This window comes from Pectinophora gossypiella, unplaced genomic scaffold (assembly GCF_024362695.1).
Source record: "Pectinophora gossypiella unplaced genomic scaffold, ilPecGoss1.1 Pgos_42, whole genome shotgun sequence".
NCBI lineage: Eukaryota > Metazoa > Arthropoda > Insecta > Lepidoptera > Gelechiidae > Pectinophora > Pectinophora gossypiella.
Window position 1 is genome coordinate 393,592 of NW_026063252.1, and position 13,305 is coordinate 406,896.

The 13,305-nt window shown below is 38.6% G+C and overlaps 2 protein-coding genes across 3 annotated transcripts in view; one reads left to right on the forward strand and one right to left on the reverse strand.

Annotated features, from left to right (window-relative positions):
- The window catches only part of LOC126381270 (uncharacterized), a 321,493-nt gene that overhangs the window by 57,011 nt on the left and 251,177 nt on the right, over window positions 1–13,305 (reverse strand). The gene's annotated exons all lie outside the window — the stretch shown is intronic.
- LOC126381277 (uncharacterized) lies at window positions 2,998–4,032 on the forward strand. The gene has a single exon (XM_050030773.1). The coding sequence runs from the start codon at window positions 2,998–3,000 to the stop codon at window positions 4,030–4,032; it is 1,035 nt and encodes a 344-aa protein (XP_049886730.1).

The following is a 13,305-nucleotide window of genomic DNA, read 5'->3' on the forward strand; positions in this document are numbered from 1 at the left end:
GTGGTTCGCTCGCAGCAAGCTGCTCGCGTGTCTTGTTTTCCCGCCATTTTTTTACCGCGATAGAATTTGACCAAGATTTAAATAGAATTCGTGAAAAAAGAATCGTTCCAGGTGCGATAGTTTTGCCAGGCCGTAGGGTGTCTCCCTGATGCGGAGCAGTTTTCCAAGATGACGTTCCGATCACACCCCTATACATATTTTTTGACCTTGAGGAATTTTCTAGAAAAACAAAAATTTATATGGCGGCCATCTTGTTTTTCGGCCATTTTGTTTTTTTTCACCGGCGATAAAATTTGACCAAGATTTAAATAGGTCTCGTGAAAAAAGAATCGTTCCAGGTGCGATAGTTTTGCCGGGGCGTGTGTCTCCGTGACGAGGAGCAGTTTTCGAAGACCGGGAAGTAATTCCGTACTCTACATGACGTTCCGATCACACCTCCCATACATCATTTTTAGCACCGAGGCTTTTTCTGTATAAGGGAAATTTTGTATGGCGGCCATCTTGTTTTTCCGCCATTTTGATTTTTGTCACCAGCGATTGAATTTGACCAAGATTTAAATAGGTATCGTGAAAACTAAAAAGTTCTACGTGCGATAGATTCACCAGGCCGTAGGGTGTCTCCCTGATGCGGAGCAGTTTTTCAAGATCGAACAGTTTTTCCATACTCAGCTTGACGTTTCGATCACACCTCCCATACATCATTTTTACCTCCGAGACATTTTCTGAAAAAAACGAAGTTTTGTATGGCGGCCATCTTGTTTTTTTTTTCACCGGAGATTGGATTTGACCAAGATTTAAATAGGTTTCGTGAAAAAAATATTGCTCCAGGTTTTATAGTTTTGCCAGGCCGTAGGGTGTCTCCCTGATGCGGAGCAGTTTTTCAAGATCGAGCAGTATTAAAATACTCAACATTACGATCCGATCACATCCCTATACATCATTTTTACCCCCGAGGCATTTTCAGGAAAAACGAAAAATTTGTATGGCGGCCATCTTGATTTTCCGCCATTTTGATTTTTTTTCACCGGCAATTAAATTTGACCAAGATTTAAATAGGTATCGTGAAAACTAAAAAGTTCCACGTGCGATAGTTTCACCAGGCCGTAGGGTGTCTCCCTGATGCGGAGCAGTTTTCCAAGATCTAGCAGTATTTAAATACTCGACATGACGTTCCGATCAAAACCCTCGTACATCATTTTTACCCCCGGGGCATTTTCGGGAAAAACGAAAATTTTGTATGGCGGCCATCTTGTTTTTCCGCCATTTTGAATTTTTTTCACCGGCGATTGGATTTGACCAAGATTTAAATATGTTATGCGAAAAAAAAGTTGCTCCAGGTATTATAGTTTTGCCAGGCCGCAGGGTGTCTCCCTGATGCGGAGCAGTTTCTGAAGATCTAAAAGTATTTCTATACTCAACAAGACGTTTCGATTACACCTCCTATACATCATTTTTACCTCAGAGACATTTTCTGGAAAAACAAAATTTTGTATGGCGGCCATCTTGTTTTTCCGCCATTTTGTTTTTTTTTCACCGTCAATTGGATTTGACCAAGATTTAAATAGGTTTTGCGAAAAAAAAATTGATCCAGGTATAATAGTTGCGCCAGGCCGTAGGGTGTCTCCCTGATGCGGAGCAGTTTTCCATGATTTGGAAGTTTTCCCATACTCACCGGGAGATCCAGATCACACCCCCCATACATCATTTTCACCCCCCGACGCTCCTTCTGGGAGAACAACCCTGTCAGTGAGTCAGTGAGTCAGTCAGTCAGTCAGTGGGTTTGTAGCTATATATAATATAATATAATAATAATAATAATAATAATAATATAATAATAATAATAATAAATTGGAAGTGGAAAAGAAACGAATGACATGACATGACAGGAACAGGTTAGTTTTTTTTTTGTTTTGGTTTTCCCCGAAGTGTAAGGCAAAGGGAACTATGCCCATACAGCCATGTCTGACGTATTTTTTTCTTGATGATTAATGAAATGATGAAAGGTGATGATGATGAAACCTAAGCCCCCACCCTCGGAGTAGACTCCTACTCCGAACCCCAAACGAATTAACTCAAAAGTCCGCATAAACTTTTGAGTTATGAAGCGGCTTCCCGGCACGAAGCGAAAATAGGCAGATACACTTTGTTTATTGAATACTCCAATATAATAACACTCGCGAATGTCTTCCAACTAACCACAAAACACCACTTCGTATTAATTATTTAGATTACTCAATGAAGAAAGCAACTGTCCCGTTCCCGTTTCCCGCCGAAAAGCCGGAACAGGTTAGGTTATGGTCGCATTCAGAATCGAAAAAGATTCATTTCGACGTATAACCTTACCGATTCATAATGAGCGGGTTGTTCGATCATCTGGCAGCAGAAATACTGTTATTATAAAACGTTCGGGTGAACGTAATTTATGAACGCTTCTTTAACGAAGGGAGAGGGCAAGTGACACACCGTTTCACACACGAGCAAGAGCGGCAACGTCGCATTTTCAGCGAACTGACAACGTAGCTACGCACACTAATGGATATTCCGAAGCGTATGACACTGTAACCGTTCACTAATACATTAACAAATTTTAAACAAATATTGATCTCGTTTTTACGATGATTTAACAGTATTTTCTGTTGAAAAGCAATTTCACGCAAATATATACAAAAATAAATGCAAACGAAATAAGTTTCAATGTAAAATTAAGTGGCGTGTGCCCATATTTGAATAAATAAACTAGTATGGAAATCGAACCACCTTAATATATTTTATTAACTATGTATATAACTGTGTACTCCTTCTGAACTTTATATTGTGTGTGCTTCCGTGTACCTGGAACTATATATATGTGGATTGGTAATAAATACGTAAATAGTGAGTGCCCTGCTTATTTATTTGTGGACCTCCGACACCACCTACACTTGCCAGCGCACAACCAACTAAACTGGTGACCCGACAGTACACGATTACATAATATACATTATATTCTAGTATATAATGAGCGATCACGACAGTGAAGATTCACTTAAATCGGCATCTTCGCAGAAAGATAGGAATGTGAACACGAATACCCGACAACGTCGCAGAAAAATGGAGCGTGTTTCCAAAACATCATCCGACACGACGAAGACTAACGTGAAGGCAATGAGTGAGCACGACAGTGACTATGGGAATGTAAACATGGACACTGAACAATGTCGCAAGAAAAGGAAGCGTGATTCCAATGCCCCATCCGAAATTTCGAAGACCAACGTGAAAGTTCCGGCATTTTCACCCGATGAACCAGAGATATGGTTTGCACTCTTGGAAGGACAGTTTGAAAACTTGGATATCACACAAGACTCCGTCAAGTTTAATTGTGTACTGAGTAACTTAGATTTGAATCACGCAAAGGCCGTGAAAGATATTATAATCCAACCTCCAGCCAAGAACCGTTATGAGAAAGTGAAAACCGAACTGATCCGACGCCTCTCCGCATCGCATGAGAAAAAAGTAAAGCAGTTGCTGATACATGAGGAATTAGGTGATCGGAAACCCTCACAATTTCTTCGACACTTGTTGGATTTGGCAGGACCCTCTGTCCCGGAAGATTTTATAAGGACTATTTGGAGTAATCGCCTACCCAATAACATTCAGACTGTGCTAGCATCTCAGCCTACTCATTCGGTGCAACAACTCGCGGACCTAGCAGATCGCATACAAGAGATCACACAACCAAACGTCGCGTCCACTTCATCGGCTGCCCCCGCTATTGCACCATATGGCGGTGGCGCAAACAACGAAATTGCAGAGCTGAGGAAAATGGTGGAGCATCTGGCGTTGAAGCTAGAGGATCATACAAGGGCTACGAGACGTTCTTATGACCGTTCCAGGCCCCAGCAGCGTCGTACATCCTCACGCCAGAGGTCTCGTTCAAACTCATCGTACAGGAAGTATCCAGTATGTTGGTACCACGCGAAGTTTGGCTCCAAAGCTAGCAAGTGCTTGAAACCGTGCGATTACAAGGCGGAAAACTCGATGGGCAGTCGCTAATGGCGGCTGACGATTGCCCTGGCTCCAAAGGTCGCCTATTCGTGACAGACCGCAGTTCAGCTATGCAGTTCCTGGTGGATACCGGTAGCGACCTGTGCGTCTACCCTTATTCGGCACTACGCGAGCGACGACCGAAGACCAACTTTCAGCTATGTGCAGCTAACGGAACCGCCATAGACACTTACGGAAACATAGAATTAAATCTAAATTTAGGTTTAAGACGTAGTTTTCCATGGCGTTTCACTGTAGCTAATGTAACAAAAGCGATCATTGGTGTAGATTTTTTAAGTTTTTATAATCTTGTTGTAGATTGCAGTAATCAACGTTTAATTGATAATACTACAACACTATGTTCTGATGCTACTTTAGCTAAAACAAATGTATGCTCGGTTAAGGTTATAACAGGTGACACACGGTATCATGAAGTATTGAGTAGGTTCCCGGAGATAACTCGCCCTTCAGGCACACCGCGAACTCCGAAACACAATACAGTACACCATATTAGGACCACCCCCGGACCACCCGTATATAGCACTCCCCGTAGACTCGCCCCAGACAAGCTTAACATAGCAAAGAAGGAATTCCAACTTATGCTGAATGACGGCACAGCAAGACCCTCTGATAGTCCCTGGGCTTCCCCATTGCACTTGGCGCCAAAACCCGACAATAATTGGAGACCATGCGGCGATTATCGTATGTTAAATGCGCGCACTATCCCAGATAGGTATCCCATTAGGCATATTCACGATTTCGCCCATAACATCTCTGGTTGCAAAGTTTTCAGCACCATTGATCTGGTGAAAGCCTATAATCAGATCCCAGTCTACGAGGAAGATATACATAAGACGGCAATTACAACGCCTTTTGGACTTTATGAGTTCCCTTTTATGACATTTGGACTGAGAAATGCCGCTCAAACCTTTCAGAGGTTTGTTGATGAGATGACGAGAGGACTCGATTTTGTTTTCTGCTATCTCGATGATTTTCTGGTGTTCTCAATTAACGAGGAGCAACACGAGATCCACTTACAAACGATTTTTAGCCGCATGAAAGAGTACGGCATCCTCATCAACACCTCCAAATGCGTCTTTGGAGTAAACCAAGTAAAATTTTTGGGTTACCAAATTTCCGAATCCGGTACTAAACCTCTACAATCCAAAGTCCAAGCCATAAAAGAGTTCCCAATCCCTAAAAATGTTAGGCAATTGAGGCGCTTTTTAGGTATGGCGAATTTTTACAGGCGATTTTTACCCAACGCTGCTAAAATTCAAGCCCCTTTAAACGCCATACTAACCGGACACACGAAGCCATTACAGCCAGTACAGCTCAAAGGCGATTCACTTCTTGCTTTCGAACAATGCAAGCAAAGTCTGGCTGACGCCGCATTACTCGCACACCCAGACTGTAATGCCCAATTAGCTCTGGTGACAGATGCGTCAGATGTGGCACTGGGTGCAGTTTTGCAACAGCTAAAAGATGGGGAATGGCAACCTCTTGCATTTTTCTCGAGGAAATTAAGTCCTGCTCAAATCAAGTATTCGCCTTATGATCGCGAGCTATTGGCCATATATGAAAGCATCAAATACTTTCGCCATATGCTTGAGGCTCGCCATTTTATAATTTACACCGATCACAAACCTATCACTTTCGCTTTTCACGAACGGAAAGCCAATTGTTCGCCACGTCAACACCGTCATCTCGATTACATATCGCAGTTCACGACTGACATTCGACATATATCGGGCAAAAACAATGTCGTTGCCGACACACTGTCACGAGTCGAAGAACTGCATATGCCTATAGACCTGACCCAATTGGCTGCATCACAAGCTGTAGACCAAGAGCTACAGCATTATACTGGCGCCGAATATTCACTCCGCTTGACAAAGCTCAAAGTACCCAACAGCAATGTGGAGATATATTGCGACGTGAGTACAGCTACTCCACGACCATTTGTGACCAAACCACTGCGAAAGCAGCTATTTGACAGCCTTCATAGTCTGAGCCACCCTGGCGCTACCGCGACTACTAGACTCGTAGCCGAGCGTTTTGTCTGGCCAGGCATGCGCAAAGACTGTCGGGAGTGGTCGAGAAAATGCCTAGCCTGTCAACGCGCAAAGGTAAATCGTCACGTGTCAGCTCCGTTGGGCACTTACAATTTACCACGCGCTAGGTTTAATTACATCCATGTGGATATAGTTGGTCCCTTGCCACCCTCCCAAAACTTTCGCTACTGTCTGACGGCAGTGGATCGTTTTACTCGTTGGCCAGAAGTTATTCCCATGCTGGACATAACAGCTGAGACGGTCGGTAAAGCGCTGATATCGTGGATATCCAGGTTTGGATGTCCAACGGATATCGTCACTGACCGAGGACGGCAATTTGAATCCGCACTTTTCCAGTATTTAGGAAAAATGATCGGATTTAAACATCGCCGAACCACCGCATATCATCCAGCATGCAACGGCTTAGTAGAACGATTCCACCGTCAACTAAAAGCGGCCATTATGTGCCACGCGGACAGTAATTGGGTGGATAAGTTGCCGCTGGTTTTGCTTGGTATCAGAGCAGCATTTAAGGAAGACTTGCAAGCTTCTTCTGCGGAACTAGTATATGGAGAACCATTACGTCTGCCAGGAGAGTTCTTTTTGTCTACTTCCCCTAATGCGACCGACATATCTGATTTTACCACGCGACTGCGCCATTTTGCAGTAAAACTTCGACCAATTCCAGCTTCTCGGCACAATAAGGACAAAATTTTCATTTACAAAGATTTATCATCGTCGAAACACGTATTTTTAAGGGATGACACTGTACGCGGTAGTTTGCAGCCCCCTTATACTGGACCTTACGAAGTGGTCGAAAAAGGTGACAAAGTATTCAAAATACTGGTAAAAGGCAAAAGCGTCACGGTCTCGATTGATCGCCTTAAGCCCGCCTATATACTCGTAGACCCGAATACTACTGTCAACCCTGATAGTGTTAACAGACCCACTGCTATTGCTGCACCAAACACCAACCCAAAAACGGTTTCTGGCCGCGCACCTCTGCAACTCTCCAAACCACCAGAACCGCGAGCTCGGGAAAATACTCGGACACGATCAGGGCGCGTTGTCCACTTCCCCGACTATTATCGCCCGTAGCCACGGTCTCTGGGGGGGAGTGATGTAGGGCACTCTTTATATATCTTAATTATATATTTACATTCTATATACTCATTAATTTATTACTTAAAATATACATATATATTTATATAAGATAAAATTATATAATACATATCGACATAAATATATAGCATATACTTACCTTTAATATATATATATATTATAAAGATACACTCGCATTAAAAACACTAAATAATTAATATTATAAATACTTATTTTGTCGTGCCGTACCACCTGATTAATTGACGTTGTGTACTGGAACCACGCACTGAGAACCTGCTCCTTTGTTCTCGTGTGACGTAGCGTCGACGGACGCACGCGCCGGTATACTGCAGGTCCTTGCGCGGCAGTCGAGACTTACCTTCGGCGTGAGACGTTTGTCGCTTTGCTTTCGCTCCGCTATCGTTCTCGACGCGCACGCGTAAATTACGTACCTTGCTAAATTAAAAGACTGCTTATCATATGTACTTTCTTCCGTACTTTCTTCTTGTGACTTGTGCTACGCTATCTATCTTTCTTGTGTCTAAACTGCTTAATATATTTTATTAACTATGTATATAACTGTGTACTCCTTCTGAACTTTATATTGTGTGTGCTTCCGTGTACCTGGAACTATATATATGTGGATTGGTAATAAATACGTAAATAGTGAGTGCCCTGCTTATTTATTTGTGGACCTCCGACACCACCTACACTTGCCAGCGCACAACCAACTAAACATGACAGAGAAGAACAAAAAAGACTGGAAATGCTCTACGTGCTACGCAGCGAAACCAACAACAACGATTGTTCCAGAGCATCCTGTTGGAGAATCACCTAACAATTACGTAAACTTAAATCGTCAGACACATGCAATTAATGTGACAACACATAACTCGTTCCATTCGCTGACAGATGAAAGTGATAGTGAAAACGAGCTTGACTCCTCCCACAATAAAAGCTGTCCTCCAGAGCAAAAATCTGTCTGTGTAGTATGTGCAGAATGTTATCCACTAGTGGAAGAACTAAAAGCCCGAGTACAATCTCTTCAACAACAACTTACTTCGGCTAACATGCAGATTGAAGAATTATTACTCGAGAATAATATCTGCAAATCGAATGAAAAGAAATCCACACCACTCAGTTACAGTGGAAAGAAAAAATTAAAGAGGATAAAAAACAAAATACTAAATGAATCAAGCAAAGAAAATCAGATGAACGACGAGACTGGGAGTACATTTATAGAACTAAATGTGACTCCATATATTACGTCATTGATGTCTGATAATCCGAAGAAGGTGAAGGTGAAATCACTTCAAATCGACTGTGACTTGCAGACGCAGTCAAAAACTTCTTGCGTTAATGAGTCATCCCATAAACCGAAGTTATGTATTATCAGTAATCAAAAGAGGCGTGATTTTTTACCTACCTTTGAACAAACTTTTGAAAGCTGGGAAATGTGCCATCATCTAACAACAGGCTGCGGCATTAAGCAATTGACACTTAGTTTACAAAAAAAGCTTGAAGGGTACACTTACGATGATTTCTGTGTGATCATGATCGGTGAAGAAGATTTTTTACAAACAAAGGACTATCAGAACTTAATTCAAGAACTAAGGCAAAGTATTCTTACAGTACAACATACCAATGTAATAATATGTGCACCAAATTTTAAGTATGGACCTTATTCCTTATTTAACAGACGAATAGAAATGTTTAATGAACTTTTAGCAAATGATAATATTACTTACATGTATGGCTATTTGCTGGACACCAATAGGAACCTAGAATATTCGCACTATATGTTTCAAAGAAAAACGGGAAAAATTAATAGTGTAGGCTTCCGTGTTGTGACTGCTGATCTTAAAGAGCAAATTGCCGAAATACTATCATACTCTTGTTCAGAAAGCCAAGGCAGTAGATCTGTGGGTACTCAAACAACGACTCCTAATAATTTTCGTCCCTAAAGTAAATACAATTGATTCACCTATTACATATCGGGAGCTTAAAGTTTTACATCAAAATATTGCTGGTCTTCTTAATAAGGCTAATTTATTAACTGTTCATCTACAGGAATTAGATGATGAAAATAATTCTGTTGATATATTGTGTGTAACAGAGCATAATATGTTAAAGAGTGACTTAAATTTATTACATATTCCAAATTTTAAGCTAATTGCTAGTAACGAAAGAATGACTAGACATGGAGGTTGTTGCATTATGGTCCGTAAACCACACACTTCAAAACCACTGCCTGAAGTAAGTCGACTTTCCATTCCGGGCCTTTTTGAGTGCTGCGGTATGGAATTAACTGAACATCGTCTAATAATTATTTGTATATATAGATCGCCAAAAACTACTTTAACTTATATTGAGGCTTTTTTTGAAAGTTTAGAAAAAAAATTATATAAGTTCTGCTGTTCGAAAAAAAAAGTAATAGTATGTGGAGACTTTAATATCAATACTTTAACTAAAGATAAGGTAACGAATAAATTTGAACAACTACTCTCAAGTTTTAATCTTAAGCTATGCATTAAAGAGCCAACTCGCTTGAAGAGTGGAAGGTGCATTGACAACTTCTGTCATAACATCAGAGGTTGTAAGGCTAAAGTGGTAGATTATGAGTTATCTGATCATACTGCTCAACTCCTGTCGGTTCCAGTTAAAAAACGGTACTTACTTGAATATTGGTACGTCACAAAAAGGGATTACAATGTTGAAAATATCCAAAAATTTAATGAATATATTAAATGTCTAAAATTTACAGAGGTCTATAATGAAAAGGATCCCAATTTGGCATTTACGAAGTTTTTTGATTTATTTAAACTTTTTTACGATCTGTGTTTCCCATTTGTCAAAATAAAAATATATGCAAATAAAAGACCTACTTGGATAACAAAAAGTATTAAATTAAACTGTAGAAGAAAGAGAGAGTTATTATGGACATATAGGAAAAAACCTACCAAGTGTAACAAAAATAAATTTCATGCTGTTTATAGGCGATTAAAGAAAATTATATTATTAACACGTAAGGTAAAAAATGAATTTAAAATAAAAAATGCATCTAATAAGGGTATGGCAACGTGGAATATTATAAATGAGACAAAACAGGAACGTCCTATAGAACATATAAGAAGGGTAAACCTAAATAATAGAATAATTACAGTTCCGTCTGAGATAGCTAACAACTTTAATAATTTTTATACAGACCAAGCAGCGGGTGCAAATAATGTTGTCCCTCCTGTATTACCTACATATGTGAACTCCGTGTTCCTAAAGCCTGTTACTGCTCAAGACATGTGCTCCATTATTAACTCTTTAAAAAATACACATAGTACCGGCTACGATGACATCTCTACCTACATTGTAAAAGGTGTAGCTCATAGCATTTCAGATGTTCTTAGTTATACCATAAACCTTTCCCTAGAAGAAGGGGTCTTCCCGGATAAATTGAAGGTAACAATAATAAAGCCATTATATAAAAAGGGTGATAAAGAAACAATAAGTAATTACAGACCTTTAGCAAAAATCCCCATATTTGCTAAATTGTATGAAAAAGTTATACACAACAGCATATACCCCTTTTTAGGGCAATTTAATATTTTGGCGAAAGAACAGGCTGGATTTCGTAAAGGTAAATCGACGAACTTGGCAATATACAATTTCTTAGAAAAAGTAGTGAGTAAAGTAGATGCCAAAGTTCCAGTTTGTGCACTATTTATGGATTAGAGTAAGGCCTTTGACCACGTCAATCACTCTACTTTATTGAATAAGCTGTATGCTTATGGCGTCCGTGGTAATGCGTTTGATTTGCTTGAGTCGTATTTAACAAATAGGACTCAGGCAACTGAAATTGAGAACATTTGTTTGCAAACTAAACAAGAATCAAAATATCTTTCAGAGTACAGAAAGGTTTCTGCTGGTGTGCCGCAGGGAAGCATACTTGGTCCACTTCTGTTTTTAATCTATTTTAACGACTTTCCGACTTCCATTAACAGGGACATCATACTTTATGCAGATGATAGTACTGTAATTTTTTCAAACCCAGCTGAGAAATTGCTCGAAGTTGACATCAACGAGACACTAAATAAAATATCTCAGTGGTTTTTTTTTTTTTTTTTTTTATTTTATTTTATTTTATTCTTTGGTTGAATTCAAATAATCTACATCTGAATGTACAAAAAACTAAATATATGCGTTTTTACAATAGAAAGCAACCAAATACGGAACTTAATATTCAATATAATTCTGAAATAATAGAAGAAATTGATGAAACTCGCTTTTTAGGAGTTAATATAGACTCGCAAACAAACTGGAAAGCTCACATAATAAGTGTAAGTGACCGCCTTAGTCGATATTCTTTTGCGTTAAAACAACTATCAAAAGTTGCAAATCAATCGACGGTCTTAATATCATATCGAGCACACGTAGAATCAATCCTCAGATATGGTTTAATATTTTGGGGCATGTCCACAGATAGGGGAGATGCTTTTGTTGCACAAAAAAAAATGTCTTCGATCTGTCTGTGGTTTAAAGCCTACTGATACTTGTGAACCCTACTTTAAGAGGCTGAACCTGTTAACTCTACCTAGTTTATATATTCTAGAAGTTTCTATATTTGTAAAAACTAACCTTGACATGTTCGAAAAAGTCAGAAGTAAACGTTATGAAGGTAAAATCCATATTTCACATCTTAGCAAAAGTGCTCTATTCAGTAAAAGTATATTAAATATGTGTGCTAAGATTTATAATCATCTGCCTTTAAGTATACATAAAATTGATAATATAATACTTTTCAAACGGAAATTGTATGAACATTTGGTAAATAAATGTTATTATAGCATTAATTCATATTTAAATGACAGATACTGAATTGGAGATTGAATATATTTTTACTATTGTTATTCTAATCTTTGACATTATTATTATTGACTTATTACTACTTTGTTGACGTTTCTTTGTTTAATATTAATATTTTATAAATGTGTTTCCGATTTATTTTAATGTATTTTATTATTATTGATATTTTTTATAAGCATCTAAATAGACATTTTTGTGTTAAATATTTGTATGCCAACCAGGCTGGACATGTTGAAACTCAAAATATAAATTGTAAGATCATTGTTATGTTACACATGTTTCACAAATAAATGATTATGATTATGATTCTGCAACGGTACCATCCAGATACATTTCATCAGGAAGAGACAAAAGTCCTTTTCGTTTATCTTTCATAAATCGCCAAAACAAAGCAGGATTTTTAGAAATGTTGGATTCCATTTTCTGAGTATAAATGCTGCTAGATATGTCTACAAGTCTGTGGCAACGCTCACGCAATAATTCAAATTCAAGATGGTCACGCGGGTTTCCAAATTTTCGATATCTATCACGAACTTTATCTTTCTCTTTAATAAGCTTTTTAAGACTATTTCCAAACCAGGGTGGATATTTATGTGATATATATTTACGTTTAGGTACTGAAATTTCGATTATTGTGTTTAAAACTCCATAAAATGCTGAAACCATTGAGTTTACATCTTTAGCGTGTTCAAAAATCTCTTGCCAATGAACGCGTTTCAATTCAGAAATGATATATGCATAGTTAGCTTTGTAAAAATTATGATCGTTACGACGTCGTGGAACGAGATTTCTGTCACCCACAAAACTAGAACACGGTATTGTAACCAGTAAGTTTGGATGGTATGGATCAAGTCTACTTAATATGTCTGAAGGTTTCGATACATATGCATCTTGAAAATTACTTATGGCTAAATCCAAAATTCTATCATCATGATTAAGTTCATTATTTGCTTGATATAGGTTATTTATTGACATGAAGTCTATTAGGGAGTAACCCAAGTCTTTTTCATAATTTAATGGTATCTTATACGAACAGTTCTCTTTAGATTTCCACTTAATAAAATAAAGATTAAAGTCTCCCAATAATATAAAATCATCAATACCATCCATAACTGTGTCAGCATTATCCAAAAATTGTTGTTGAGTCTCTAGTTTAGCAGGTGATGGTAAGTATACAGCACAGATTACAATACTTTTTTGAATTCCATTTATGTTAATTTTTATTTTGACCCATAAATCTTCGCAGTCACTTTCCCATTTAGAAACACGT

Coding starts and splice junctions, on each gene's coding strand:
- LOC126381277 (XM_050030773.1), top strand. CDS start 2,998: ATGAGCGATCACGACAGTGAAGATTCACTTAAATCGGCATCTTCGCAG.